The following is a 15475-nucleotide window of genomic DNA, read 5'->3' as shown; positions in this document are numbered from 1 at the left end:
ACTTGGTTATAAGCAATTGTTATTGTTTGTATATTACATGCATAAAACCACATAATAGCCTTAGGGTTTGGTTTTTATCCCAAAGAGATTGAAAATTAAATTTCTTTTTTTTTTTCTTAGATTCTCTACAAAAATCTCAAATTTTGAAAGAAAAAAAACTTAAAAAAAAAACTATTTTCAATAATTTAATTTCTTATAATAAGATAAGAAAATATTATATAATTTTTTATTATTTTTTCTTTGATATATATATTAGTGTGTATATATATATATATATTAGGGTTTGGTTTTTATTTGAGAGAGATTAAAAATAAAATTTCATTTTTTATTAGCTTCACTACAAAAATCTCAAAAGATAATCTAGAAAAGAAGAAAAAAAAACAACTTAAAAAGGTCATCAAGAGAAATTATCACATCCATGTAATTTTCACTCTCAGCCAAAGATGAAAATATCGGTAATCGAGGTGAATATATTGATACTTAAATTTTACAGATATATTGAAAATATTGGACAAATATTAGTGGATATTTTTTCATAAATGTCGATGGAGCGAAAATTATTCAAAATTCATAAAAATGCTTGGAAAAACTCCAAAAATGATAAAAATAAGCAAGAATACACATTTTAAAATTATTTTGTAGGTGTAACTAACATAGATATGATTAAGAAGAAAAACATCGATAGGCAAAGATATATTGATAGATTCGATACTTGGATTTTAAGAATAATAAATATGAATTTTGGAAGTGTATAAAATTATAATTGAGTTAAGAAATATTTGATTTTATTGAATAAAAATAATTTATACATAAATATAATACATACGATATTATAATAGTCCTTAGTACCAAAATGAAGATTGATGTGATTCTATCATATTGTTAGATGAAGGGAGTTCATCTTGTTAAAGACAATATTTATTTTAAAATTTTTAAAATACTTTTATTAAAACATGTTTTATTACATTTTAAATAAAAAATTAAATTAATTTATATAAAATATTTTATTTGAAATTTAATTTCTAAAATTTTATTTAAAATAACAACTTTTTCTATTATCATTAATTTATTTAAATAATTAAAATTATTAATAATTTATCTTATCAAATTAATTTTAATTTATAAAATGTTAGAACTTTCTTAATTTTTTATATTATAGCAATTTTTTTTGGGTAAAATTATATTTTTAATATTTTAAAATAAAAACATTTAAAATTTAAATAAAATTGAAAGGATAAATATAAAATAAATTTAAGAGTGAAGTGATAATAATTTTTAAAAATAGAATTAATGAAATAAATATGAAAAAAATGTTAAAAATAAAATGATAATATAAAAACAAAGTGAAATGTGGGGTATGGATGGTTAAAAATCCAAATATGGAAATTTTCAAAATTTTCAAAAAAAAAAAAACCCCCCAAAAAATCTCACGATTTTATTGTTGATATTTCGATTATTTTTCCCGACATTTTTCCGATATTCTTCCCGTTTGATAATGATAATCGGTGCTCAAAATCGTTTCGGCCGTCTGATATCAAGGCGAAATATCGCCAATAAAAACTGAAATTTCAATCCATGCTCCCAGCACACCCTATTAATTAATTTTCCCTAATATATAATGGAGTTGTAATGGGCTATTGACCCGTTGAAAAAGACATTAAGTCTGGCGGAAGCCCAAGCCCATCTGTGGAAAGTGGCAGTCCTGTAAATTGTGCAACCCTCTCAAACTCGCTGGTACAAAATTTAGCTTGGACAAAATCGGAGTAGAGCAGAGCAATGGAGAGCATTAGTCGATTCTCACAGCGTCTCCTCCCGACATGTCTCGCTGAAAACTGCCTCAGAAACCCGATAACCTCTCCATTCCGGCTGATCCCATCTCTACGATTCCATCCAACCCTCATACCCACTTCCAAACCGGGTCCCTCAGACCCGAATCGCATCTTCTCAACCAGAAAAACTTACAGACCTTCTTCTTCGTCATCTACTTTAATTGCCAGTGCGGGTTGGATTTTGGGTCTCGGAGATAAGAAGCCCGCATTGCCCGAAATTGTAAAGGCTGGCGACCCGGTTCTTCATGAATCAGCGCAGGAAGTTGAACCGGGAGAAATCGGGTCGGATAGGATTCAGAAAATTATTGATGATATGATTAAGGTGATGAGAACGGCACCTGGGGTTGGTCTTGCTGCTCCTCAGATTGGAATTCCCTTAAGGGTTAGTTCAAACTTTGACTCCTCCCTTATCAACTTTTGATTTGTATATTTATGAATTTTTGGCAGAAAATAGTGTTTCATTGCTAAGTATTACCCAACCTTTGATGTATAATGTTGACACGTTTCCTAAGAGTGACAGTCTGACAGAGATAATATTCACGTTTGGAAATGCTTAAACCAATTTTATAATGTTATAATCAATGGGGCATTGGTGATTTGAAGTGAAAGTAAGAGTGATACTTTGGTTCGCATCTAAATTAGACTAATGACAGCAAAATCTTGTTTCTATTGATGTTTCATAATTGTAATACTTATAAGACCGAATCTTTGGGTGCAAATTTGGACCCAACTTTGAATTTTTGGCTTCAGACGTGTAGAAGTTGGTCAAATGGCCAAAAAGTAAGAGAGGCAAGCCAGGAAGGTGTAAAATGCTGGATGAGATTTTCCTTGGATAAATATTGTTTGGGATGGTCTTAATACTATATAAGCTATGATTTGTAGGACTCCTCCGAATTGGTTATTGGCATGTTCAGCACTTGTCAGAACAGTACCTGTGTTCAACACCAGTTTGGCCACTCACATGTGTCCACCCTTATGATCCCTTCATATAGTAAATTCAGTGATCACATGTGTTTACAGATGTAGTTGTCTCCTTGTGGGCATCCATTGAGGGAGTAGGCATCCTAAGGTGCGTCTTGTGCCTTTTAAAGTTATGAGTTTTTGTAAATTAACCATTTGAAGACAAATACAAATGGCATTTGGAGTCGATTTTGTGATGTGGTTTTTTAGTTGTATCATTTAGATTGGCTTATAGTTTGTTATTTGGAGAATGAACTCCACTTTTCATTTGGTTGATGTTGTTGTTGTTGTCCAATTTTGCACATTATATGTACACCTGTGTGCCCATGATGTTGGATTTCGGTGACATGCTGCCATATATGCTAAATGATTCTCCACATGCACACACTGCACCAATAAGCCCCAAGTTAGGCTGGATGCCTACCCCCGCAGTGAATGCCCACACAGTGGGTACCCACTGGTGGTGGTGGTGCTGAGAGAATGCGCCTACCACTTCCAGATGAAAGAATACTTGCTTAGTTGAGTGTTCCTCCTCCTCTTTATGCAAGAGGAGGTAAGGGGGCCATCCTCCATTGGTTCATACCCACATGAACTCTATGTTTGAAGGAGGGGAGTCACTCCCCTCAACTCATGGTAGTGACTCCTAGGACCCTTATGGATTCAATCCTGTGGGTTGTGTTGAGGTGCCTCCCTGTGAATGCAATGGATTCAATCATGAGCATAGGTTGCTGGTATAAAACTTATCGCAGTACAGATCTATGGAAGTTCCCATTGGTTGGCCTAACAGAACAATAGGTTTAAACTTAGGCCTCTACATAGAGGGCTTAACAGTTCATTTGTAGAGAATCATAAGAATATTAAGAATATTAGTATCACTTGTGTTTAATCTTCTAAAAAGCTCTTGTACCTTTCTCCTCAGGTCCCTTCTTTGGTGCTCTCTTTGTTCCTTCCCTGCCACTTCCCCTACCCTCCTCTTAATTTGCTCCACTATCTCCGTAAGCCTTGACACGTCACTGTCCTTGTGGTTCACCTTGTATCTTGCTAAGAACCCCACAATTAACAGTTGAATATCATGTAGCCTAATGATTTGAAGTCATTACATTTGTTTTTGTCAATTAGCCCTATAATAAACAGTTGGATTCAAAATTTCTTTTTTTTTTTCTTTTTTTTTTTTCCTTTTCAATTTAAAGTTGACTTCAATATAATTCTGCTTTAAAATGTTTTTTTATTTTATTTTTAGTTATTTATATCCACAACCATAAGCCAACATTATTTTTCCAAAATCAAAATTAAAAATAGAAAATAAACATTAAACCTGGTTAGTTTCCTGAGAAAATGAAAAAACCTGCTCATTCGCAAATCAAAAAACAACATTATCAACATTACCGAACAACCAAAAAATTCAACATTATCACCCAACCACTTACAAAACAAAAGATACTATATAGAAAACCAAACAAAATAAAATAAAAATAAAAATAAAAATTCTAATAATAGGTTGATCAAATCCAGAGAAATAGAATGCATAAAGTAGCAAAAACGAGGTTGTTTTGATGCAAAAAAAATAAAGTTAAAATGGATAAGAATTTTTGTAAAAGCAAAGTGCATGTAACTTGTTGGCAACTATGCTGAGGATATTTGAAAAAAAAAGTTCTTTGAGAGGACTAACGAAGAAAAAACTTGTGATTTTAAGGTGTCATATTTGGCATTTTGTAGTTAACATTCATTAATTAGTTGTTGTCTGACAAGACAATTTTTTTTTAATGTGACATTTTACTTTTCCAAAATAAAAGATTTTAGGTTATATATGTAATATTAAGTGGCTAAACTCCTCATATGAAATAAAATGTGTTTTAATTTTTTTGGATCAAAAACTAAAAAGTAAATCATATTTTCAAATATTTTCATCGTACAATACCTAATCCCATTTTTCCTTTTTATCTAATTTGTCGAACATATTTAGTTATGCTACAAAAAGCAACAAATAACAATAATGCAATAGTGAGGTTGGTAATACTCAAGTACCTTGAAGAGCTGCCCATGTCCAAGTAGTTGTATTTAAGTTAAATTTCTTCTTTTGTGGTATGACCCCTAATGACATATGGCAATGTATGAACGAACCCCTTTCTTCTACATTTTCATAGAAAAGGGTCAGTGTATGACCTTGGAACCATCACAAGTTTGCAGATAATGAATTTTATGCTGTTGGAAGACTTGTTGACAATATACTACATAGCTCGATGACAATGGTGTCCAAATTCTGAATATATATTTATTTCATCTTTTAAAAGTTATACAGTAGGTCACTTATACATACAATGGGAAGAACCTAAGAAAGGAAAATTTACAGCTATAAATTTCTTAAATTACAATGAAGAAATCAAGGAGAAAAATCTATAGAAAAATCTATACAAAAACAAGAAAATTGGCAAACTAGGAAACCATCTGAATATAGTCTACTAACCAGCTTAGAATCAATTAAATTAATATCTGGAGATCCACAAATGGTTGAACTTTGGGATTCAAGTTATTTTTATACGTGATCAACCTGGGCATTTTCAATGAGGAAATTAATTTTATTTCGCTTGGATGAGTACCATTCTGCTATTAGTTTGATATGCCAATTCCTAACCTGTGTCTTTCAACAGGTTTGTTTAATAAATGAATTCCTTACTGTAGTTCAATAGCAGATTGAATTCATTCCAAACCAACTAAATCTAAACACAACAAACCTACTTCCTGAAACACCATGCTATAAACAGTTTTTGCATTTCTGCTCTGCAGATTATCGTTTTGGAAGACACAAAAGAATATATTAGTTATGACCGAAAGGATGTGATTAAAGCACAAGAGAGACGCCCTTTTGATCTTCTGGTATGTTAATATATGAACAAGGAGAACTCTCAAGATACATTCTTTTCGCATCAACTAAAACCTTTATTTTACTATTACAATTTATAGTTCTTTTGAGGCAGGTTATCCTGAATCCAAAGCTTAAAAAGAAGGGTAACAGAACTGCATTCTTTTTCGAAGGGTGTCTGAGGTGAGACAGTTATTTCCATTGTGGATTTTCTCGATCCATAGAAGACTATTTTGTTCCACTTTACTTGTTCCTTCTCTATGCTTATTACCTGAATGGATGTGCTTTATTTTGTAATTGTTTGATCTGTAAATCCCTTGTTAGCAAGGAGAAGATATTTGTTTTCCTTGTCCCAAAAGTTTTAGGTTTTCAACAAGTACTTGCAAAATTGATATATTGTTAAATAATAAGCAAAGTTTAGCATCTGTTGTCCAAAGCAAGCTGAACTTGCAATTCAGTTTTTAATATATACCTTGTTACTGATTCAATTATGAATGTACAATATATAGAAATAATTTAGAGGCCTGACAAAGAAAGAATCATATGCCCCAAAAAACAAAAAATAAAAACAAAACCAAAACTGAACAACTCTCCTAATTCTATTCTTTCCTTGCCAGAAGTATTGTGGATTCATATTTCAAAGTTGTTATATTAGTTGCTAATTCAGTGGGTCCTAAGACTAATTAGTTAAGGTATCTTGGATCGATATCATGGGATACACACAGTACACTGATTAAAAAATTCTAGAAAATAAATACAATTAGATGAACTCAACAAATTAATAAAAAACATTTACCATATTTTGCATTATTCAAACAATCATAAAAATATGCATTCAGATTGGTTTATGATAATATTAAGAATTAGAAACTCAACTATTTCAAGTATAATTATTTTCTACTAAAAACACATAGTTTCATAGTCAATTCCACATTGAACAATGTGGAACCAATGTGGACTTGTAGCTTGAACAGGGCTGAAACCATGATGCAACTAGGTCATGGCCTAACTATATTCGCCATGACTTAGTAACAACTCAGCTGTACTGGCATGACTCAGTTGTATTGGTTGATCTGTTATTGCAATTAGAAAATCTTGTTTTGGGTCTGAGAATCATCTCAGCAATGGCCTTCTGGGATACTAATTGGTCCAGTCATATCAAACTCAATCAGTACTTTGAACCTTAAGTGGCTTAGCTTCCCCAGTAGTATTAGTTTAGGTGGAATTTGGGCAATAAAATGAACTGATGCTGCTCGTCTTACTTTGCATTGTAACTGAGTCAATATTGTTTTAAGTAGCTTTTAAAATGTGTCAACATTGCATATGCCTGACCCTTTTCAGGATTACAAGAAATGATGCAGTTTCCTTCTTTTCAGTTTTTTGGGTGTCATTTTTGTTAACAACCTCTATGTTTGAATCCTATTTCTTCTTAGGTTATGTTTGGTTCCTAAAAAAAATTAAGGGAAAATACAAGGGAAAGAAAATAGAAAGGATAAGTAGAAGAAAATAAAAAATAAATTTAAAGTCTATAAATTATTTTTATATGCTATTTAAACTCATTTTACTTATTTTTTCACTCCTATGTAAAGATTAAATAATTTAAAAATACATAAATTTTTAACAAATTTTAATTATATTTTATTTTCTTTTGCATATTCCATAATGAAATCAAATATAAGAAAACCATTTTCCTTAACATTTTTTTTCTTTCCTTAGTCATTTCCAAGTACCAAACATAACCTTAAGGAACTATTTGTGTCTTCCAAGTTCTCCATAAAAAACTTCAACAACAAAAGGTAAAAAAAAAAAGAGTTGTCAAAAAATGTCCCTTAAAGGTGCAACTTTAAACCATTTTCTACATTTTTGCCGTAGGAGTATAATCAGTGTTTAAGTGTTGAAATCTTTAGGTGGTGAAATGTTGATTCAACTTTTTAATGGCAGGTCCTTTACAATAGAGATGGAAGTCATTTTTTGTTGTAGCTTTTCAATATAATCAAGAATTTCTGTTTGAGCTTAAGCATCAACTTCATTTGTAGTAGAATCCAAAATGCAGCATATTTGGGTTTTTTTTTTTTTTTTTTTCTTAGTGTTAAGAGTTCCAAGGAATACAAAAAGAAGTGGTTGAAGTTTTGGAAACCTCAGTTGGAAACATGACCATGATATTACCAAATTATTCAAGGATTGTGACTGTTTTCCTGTTGTAATATTTCTTCAGTGTTGATGGATTCAGAGCTGTGGTGGAGCGACACTTACAGGTTGAGGTTACAGGTCTGAGTCGTGATGGAAAGCCCATCAAAGTAGATGCTTCAGGCTGGAAGGCGCGCATTTTACAGCATGAGTGTGATCATTTGGATGGAACTCTCTATGTTGACAAGATGGTTCCAAGAACGTTTAGAACAGTACAAAACATTGACTTACCCCTTGCCGTTGGGTGCCCCAAGCTTGGTGCCCGCTAGCATATGGTTCCAAACTGAATATTCCCTCTAAAATACTTAGAAGTTTTGAAATCCATTGTCATGGGACTCCATATAAATGAGCTGTTCTATGCTTCTGGGTGACGTCCATTGGATATGAACATTCTTTATTCCCAAATGTTGAGGAAACTGATTTTGTTTGACAATGTTTCCAACAGTAGATGGATAATGTTGATGGCTTCAGAGCAATTGTAACCGTTATTTTCTTGTTTTCAATGAAATTGGCATTGAGATTCATTTCCAATACAAACCAGTTCTTCCTGTTTCATGAGTTTCTTCCAGAACCAGTTAGGCTTCTTTTGGTGTCTGGACAAAGCAGATCATGGAAATGGTTTTGGCAAAGTCCCAATTAACTTCATCAAAAGTTCAGACATGGCTTCATTTTTTTTTTCTTTTTCTTTTTGGGTGCCACAGAGAGAAAAGCCATGACTCGAGTGAGAGTCAGAGTCGAAAAGAGAATGCATCACTTCTTTCCATCTTTCAAAACCCTGTATGAGACTTTCATCTCCAACAGCTCCTAAGTGATAAAAAAAGGAAGATGAGCTCTTTCTTTTCTAATTACCTTCCTTCTGCTTTTGTAAGGCCATGTCTATTCAATTTCTAAAAGGGATTCCTAGTCCTTAATTTTGGGAGGAATCCTTCATCTTTTGATCTTTTTGACCTTGGTTCCATAGAAGCAAGTCCAAAAGATTGAGAAATAGAACCATTTAATTTGATTCGCTCTGAATAGAGCCATGACATGATACAAGAAATTGGCTATGGTTCTGTTTATTGCAAATGATTAAAGAGGCAAGAAAGATTTCATTCTTGCCATGACAATAACTTCCATGCCAAAAATTCTCCATCCCAGGGTTCAACCGGAAACATAAGAACTATCTCATTGATAAGATTTTACATATTGTTACTAGTTGGCAATTTTGGTGAAAAAGTAAAAGCTGATGGAAATAAGCCCAAATGGCGGAAGCTTAAATATCACTCATATACTGTAATTCATGCAGTGTGAAGACTATAAACAATGTCTATTCAAAGCGAAAGTATATACAAAAATTATCAAACTAACCATGGTGTCCTTCAGTGCAGCCACCAAAATGTGCCGGACACCTGAAAACTCCATTTATCATTGCCACTTGAGGCTGAATCCAACAAAGCTCTCCAGTTGTTGATGCATGACCATTGTTAAAAGGACTGAAGAGCCGAGCCACTATCAGCTTTCTGCCCAATAAAGGTTCCATTGCTTGAGAAGCAAGCAGGGGGGTCTACCGAACCGGAAGTCAAGCCCTGAGCTTCCCAACAAAAAGAACTTGTATTTTTCCCGGTGTAGGACAAAAGTTGAACTTCTTCTAAATATAACTTTTCACATGGAAAGCTATCACTGCAAGCAAATCTTACTGATTCCTCTGTAGCCGAAGTTCCTTTAATGGACACATAGGATATATTTGCCACTTTAACCGCCAAAGTCTGCATTCCCAGGACAATAGATGTTAAGATACCATTACAAAATATATTAATACTAGATTATAAGTTGAATTTAGCTTTCACTGGCATGTATCGGCTGCTTGATTCAAGGGAAAATAAAACCAGGAAGATAGGTGTCCCTATGCTTGCATAACAAGGAACACCAGCATGAAAGCAGTCATGTTACTCTATTATTATCGATGCATGATACAAGTGGGTGGGTTGTTTATTCTGAGCCAACTCTAGAGATCAACTTGCAATGTATAAAAACTAATAATTAAAATGTGGGTCCTATTTAGACCTTTATTGGACTGACTTCTAAGAAGCTAAAAGCTCTTTTTTAAGCTAAATAATAATTTTTGTACCTATTTGATTAATTTATTCCATTAGATAATGGCTTAAAAAAGAGCTTCTTATGGAAGCCAGGAAAATGTTGCTTCTTATAGAAGCTCTATTTTGGCTTATGCAAGAAGTTCTTTCATATTTAATAGAACTTTTTTAAATACTAATATTACCCTTCAAAAATTTATGACTTCGGCTTCAGCTTCAGCTTCCAATTAAAACCAAAAACAGTAAACTATCCCAAATGAGGACTTAGTTTCCATACCATTCAATATCATTTCTAAAAGGCTTTTGCTGGTTTTGAAAGTTTTAAATGGCCTGCAGGTATGGTCCCATGTACCAAAACAATATTAGAGTTCTAGTAATGAGTTTTGAGTGTTTCAGTTTAGTTATGCATTCATGACTGCATAATTTGTTGTTCTCTTCTCTAATGTTCTTCACTTCTTAATTGATATTCTGCATTTCTGTGCATGTTCATTGACCACTTAACTAGAGCCTGTTTTATATTAACCTTCAAAACCTTACCTTAAACCCTAATAATGGGCTTCCATTTTTAAAAACTTAAACCATGACCTTTTATAAACCTTGGCCAATGAACAAAGAGATTCTCAGCAGCATTATTTTTGGTTTTATGCACTATCATTTTTATTAAAAGGAAGATAATGAATATATTCCCAAAAAAGTAGTAATTTTTCTTCTGGTCCAAACACAAGGATTGGAGTTCTCAAGAGCCAATTCCTGAATCAGTTGTACCAGACAATTTTTCTTTTGGCTAAATCTTTTGAGGGTTTGATGCACAGATTAGGTAGAAGACAAACTGCAACTATCATTATTTATCCTCCTATTACAGTGTCAGGGTTAGGAGCAGACTGCATACCTGATTCAGACATGGCGTAAGAGAATCACAATAATATTGATCTATAATGATTGGATGTGAGACATTTTCCATCAAGACATTCTGGAAAGTAATTTGGCTGGCAAAACCTCTACCTCCCTGATAAACCAAAACAAAGGGTAGATTGAGAAAAACACAGATCATGCCCACATACAAGTTCATGATGAGAAACAAGAGCCGGTGAAGGTGATTACCTGCCATGTTTTGATCCTCAACCCATTCTTAGTATGTGCGAGAAATGCTTGATCAACAATGACATCATGCACCTGAGCCCATGAATTTCCCATGCCCAAGCTTCCAACACTAATCAATAGCGATCAATTTAGCAGTGGTCTTCAAGAAACCCATGGTTCCAAACAACAAAAGCCAAAATCGATTTTGTACCTTATACCATGGCCTGGACCACAGGCAATATTTTTTATTCGGATAATTGAAGAATTGCCAACAATAGAGATGCAGTCATCTCCTATATTCAGTTTGTAAAAAAAAAAAAAAATCAGCACAAAATAAGTCTTGATGCAGAACAGTATAGTAAAATCAGGAATTAAAGATCAAAACATAAAGTCTATGTGAAAAGGATGCCAATGTGCTACTGTGAAATAAATCCTTCATACTACTTCTATCCATTTCATTTTTCAAGAGATGCATTCAAAATCTGTCATAATTAGTAAAGTTGCCATATCATGATTGAAAGTGCTCGTGTCCTTTTAGAAAAGAAAAACAATGAAAATAGAAACATAGAGATGTTACATCTTCTCATGCAAAAAAGAAAGATGCAACCAACCTGTTCTAATAATACTATCCTTGATATTGACACGAGAGGAAGAGCTAATGTGGAGTCCATCAGTATTTGGGCTACTAGCAGGAGCTATCATTTTGATACCAGACACCACAATCCGGAATGAATTAGTGAATGCAATGTGTGTTCTTTGACTATTAATCAATGCAATATCCCTTACTCTCAACTTCTTGCACCTATGAAAGATTATAGCCTGCAGCATAATTACTTTAACATATTAAAGCCAGAAAATCAACAGGACAGTCACAACTTTAGACCACTGTACAATCCAAATATGGAAAAGGAAAATAATAGAACTAAATGTATTCATCCAAGAACAAAGAGCACTAACCGTTGGAGCATGTTCACATGGCTGCACAAAGGAAAAAACAAGGTTGAAGAATGTTTTAGATACCAGATACTGGGAAACAAATAATCAACAGAAACTAGGAGAAATAGATTCATGGACACAAGATGGGAATACATTTGTTGCGTTGATCTTGCAAGACTGAGACCACCATTTGTGTCCCCTCCCGTTAATAATGCCACTTCCTCTCACAGTGAGGTGGTTCACCCCATGGAAATAGAGCCATTTTTGTGGATTCAAGCCGTGCCAAACATCTGGATCCTTGGGAGCAATGATGGTGCCAGAGATCTATAATAAATGCGAGTTTGGAAAATTTTAGTAAAAGTAAATTTTATTTTACGAATGATCTAACAAATCATTTCAATTATATAGACAAAGATAAAGATACATTATAATGCAAATGTGTTTTCAAGAATTAACTATTAATGCATACCGTCACAGTCACCTTCGCTCGACAAGGGCCACCAAAGCTAATTGGTCGGACCAGAAACTTCTTGTCATGTGGAATTACGATACTTGCTTTTGTGATGGATGCACAAGCAATCTTCCAAGCATTTCTGAAAGCCTGAAGACATATATTTACAACAAGATCAGAAGATCCTTTCCATTCCTTTCCAGAATACATGGATGATGTGCCTATTAGTTCTCATAAGTCCCACTTTTCACAATTAACACAGAAAGGGTTTAAATTAGGAATATTGGTAAGTATACTGAAAAATGAACCAGGATTCAAATTCTTTACTAGGCACATAAATCCAAAACATAGGCTAAGACCTAAACACACCCACTCTTGCAAAGCATTTGATTGTGAAGGAGACTATGAAAGAGAAGAAAATTTGGAATCTCACAATAATTCCAAACCCCAGCAATCAAAGATTCCAAATTTTCCTTCATTGTGCTATTTTTTTCTGAGTGTTTGAGATGCTTTCATTCCCCAAAAACACCCATTCAAAGATTTGTATGAAGGGCAAGGATCAGAATCCCAATTTTCATCCACATCACATCTCAACAAATTTGTATCAATATACACAAAATTAATAATATGGTGCTCACCCATGGATAGATTCATAAAGGATTGAAAATTTTCATCAAAAGAGCCTGTTTAAACTTTAAACACATACTGACAGAATTTCAGAACACTTCATAACTTGATATTTTCACATTTGACCACAAATTTATGTCGATTATGGATTATAATACATGGGTATTGTTCAAATACCTTGACACTAACATACAAAGCAGTTTCCACACAATTTTGATTCAAACTATCGAGCAGAAATCAAGTCATGAATCCATCATTTAAAACACACGCACGCACGCACGCTCGCACTTAATTCAGAGCTGATCATAAAACATGGGCATCATCCATATCACTCTAAAATCAAACCCACATTATAAAATCACTCACCAATCATTCCAAAGTCTGAAGCAATCAAGTAAAGCAACCAAAGCATCATTTCCTCAATAAATAAATAAATGAACACACAAAAAGGCTGAAACGATTACATCAGTATCATCCTGAACACCATCTCCTTTGGCTCCAAATTGATTGACGTAAAGGATTTTTGTCTCGAGCCTGGGCCTAGCTGCTGGAGAACGTGGGAGCTGTATCAAAGGCTTAAAGCCTTCAACATTTATGAGAAATAAGACCAAAAATATAAAAACAGTACAGATCAAGCAAAGAGACTGGGGAGAAGAAGAAGAAGAAGAAGAAGAAGGTCTAAGGAAGAAGAAGAAGCTCATGTCTGTGTCACAGAGGGAATTTAGTTTAGAATTTTGCAGTTATTTATTCATGAGATGACGGTATCCTGGGCTCTTTCCTCTCTTTTTTATATTTGTGGGGATAGAACAATCACATCCTTTGAAAGATTGAAACGACAACGTTTTAAGTGGTAAAGTTCTTGATGAGGAACTTGGGCACGTTGCTTCCTTCTCCATAAACCATAGAAGATTCCGATTATTGGGTTTGGACCGACGTATTTTAAATTATACTGTTTTGATGCTTTTGCCCCTTACTTCCATCACTTATTACCACCCTTTGTTGCTTGGGAAATAATTCTTATTTGTCTAGTTTCGTAATTCTTTAATTCATGAATTTCCACTTCTCTTTCCTTTTTCCGTTTTTTCAGAAAAATGTTGCTCCAAGAACAGTACGCATGTATAATTTTAATTAAAAAAAATAAAGTCTACAGCATTTTGAGTAAATACAACTATCTATTCACATGAAAATGGTCTTTTTAAAAAAAGAATTAGTACAATTATTCGTATCAAAATCATCTTTTGAAAAAGTACATTTGTACTAAAATTTCATTTTGAAAGACTATTAATATATTTAAAATTACTTTTTATCTTTAAAGGGTCATACTTTTGTTAATACTTAATACGATAGAGTATTTTTAAAATAATGTATTTAAATAAAAAATAAAAAAAATATTGACTTGGTTGGATATGGGTAGATCTGACGAGAATGATATTTTGTATTTAAGGATAAAAATATTGATTTTTAATAATACATCAGGGAATTTAATTTTTATAAAAATATCAAAAAAAATATTTACTGAGACAAAAAATGGTTAAAACTCATAGAAATATTGAAGAAAATTTCAAAAAATAAGAAAAGAATCGTTAATGCACGTACTAAAATTATTTTGTTAAAGAAATTAATATATGTATGATATAATTTGTGACATTTAATATGTAGACTCTAAAAAATGTAAAAGATACAAAAAGTTAAAAAAGAAAGATTAGATGTATTTAACCTTCAAAAATAATGGTATATGTATAATTATTTTTCGCTTAAAAATGTCGATAATTTTATATTTGTCTCATTTTAAACATAATAAGACAATTAAAATTAATTTATCTATCATAACTGCAATTGAAGTTATATTTACCTATGTATAACCACAAAAAAATAATAATAATAATAATAAAATAAAAAAAATAAAAAACCATTTGGTGGTGGGGTTGGTTTTATCAGGCCTTGGGACCTGGGTTTACGCCAGGCTCCCAAATTTGCATCTGCGTTTTTTATGGAAAGTGACAGAAAATGAGGTTGGGCTTGTAGGATTCAATTCCAACATCTCTTTGATTCCAATTTTGAAATGAAAATGCCTGCAATAAAAATAAAATAAAAAAACACTGATATTTCCAACCATTTTTCTAAAATAATGACAAGAGCTATAGGTTTTTTTTCGATATTTACCTAGATGTTGATGTAAGATGCAAGATGCAATGTCGGTGCCGATGTAAGATGTAATGTTGATTTCTTGGCAAAAAACCATTGATTACTTCAAAAGATAGGCCTTTATCTCCACTCTTTTTCATGCACTTTTTCAAAATAATAATAATAATAATAATAATTGAGATGTCACTATATTTCCTTTTTTTTTTCTTTTTTTTTTTTATTTATGAAAAGAGACTGAAGCAAAATATAATAATAAGAGTAGCTTTGAAATCTATTTTTAAAAAGGAGTAATAAATTGTTGTAGTATGTGGCTCATATTGAGGGAACG

At 32.7% G+C, this 15475-nt stretch overlaps 2 protein-coding genes across 2 annotated transcripts; one reads left to right on the top strand and one right to left on the bottom strand.

Moving 5' to 3' along the window:
• Positions 1-1743: 1743 nt before the first annotated feature.
• On the top strand, positions 1744-8373 carry LOC117922288 (peptide deformylase 1A, chloroplastic/mitochondrial). Its single transcript, XM_034840366.1, has 4 exons — positions 1744-2211; positions 5574-5663; positions 5765-5832; positions 7865-8373. Exons 1-4 carry the CDS (start codon positions 1777-1779, stop codon positions 8103-8105), a joined length of 834 nt encoding a protein of 277 aa, XP_034696257.1. The 5' UTR covers positions 1744-1776; the 3' UTR covers positions 8106-8373.
• Positions 8374-8975: 602 nt separating this feature from the next.
• LOC117922287 (probable polygalacturonase At1g80170) lies at positions 8976-13783 on the bottom strand. The gene is made up of 9 exons (XM_034840365.1): positions 13467-13783; positions 12394-12525; positions 12078-12248; positions 11946-11966; positions 11600-11807; positions 11200-11281; positions 11010-11118; positions 10798-10914; positions 8976-9581 (listed from the first exon to the last, which is right to left on the bottom strand). Exons 1-9 carry the CDS (start codon positions 13701-13703, stop codon positions 9300-9302), a joined length of 1359 nt encoding a protein of 452 aa, XP_034696256.1. The 5' UTR covers positions 13704-13783; the 3' UTR covers positions 8976-9299.
• Between the last annotated feature and the right edge of the window lie 1692 nt (positions 13784-15475).

The sequence above is a fragment of the Vitis riparia genome, chromosome 9 (assembly GCF_004353265.1).
Source record: "Vitis riparia cultivar Riparia Gloire de Montpellier isolate 1030 chromosome 9, EGFV_Vit.rip_1.0, whole genome shotgun sequence".
NCBI lineage: Eukaryota > Viridiplantae > Streptophyta > Magnoliopsida > Vitales > Vitaceae > Vitis > Vitis riparia.
Note: the sequence above shows the minus strand (reverse complement) of the source record. Positions and strands in the feature narration are given on the sequence as shown.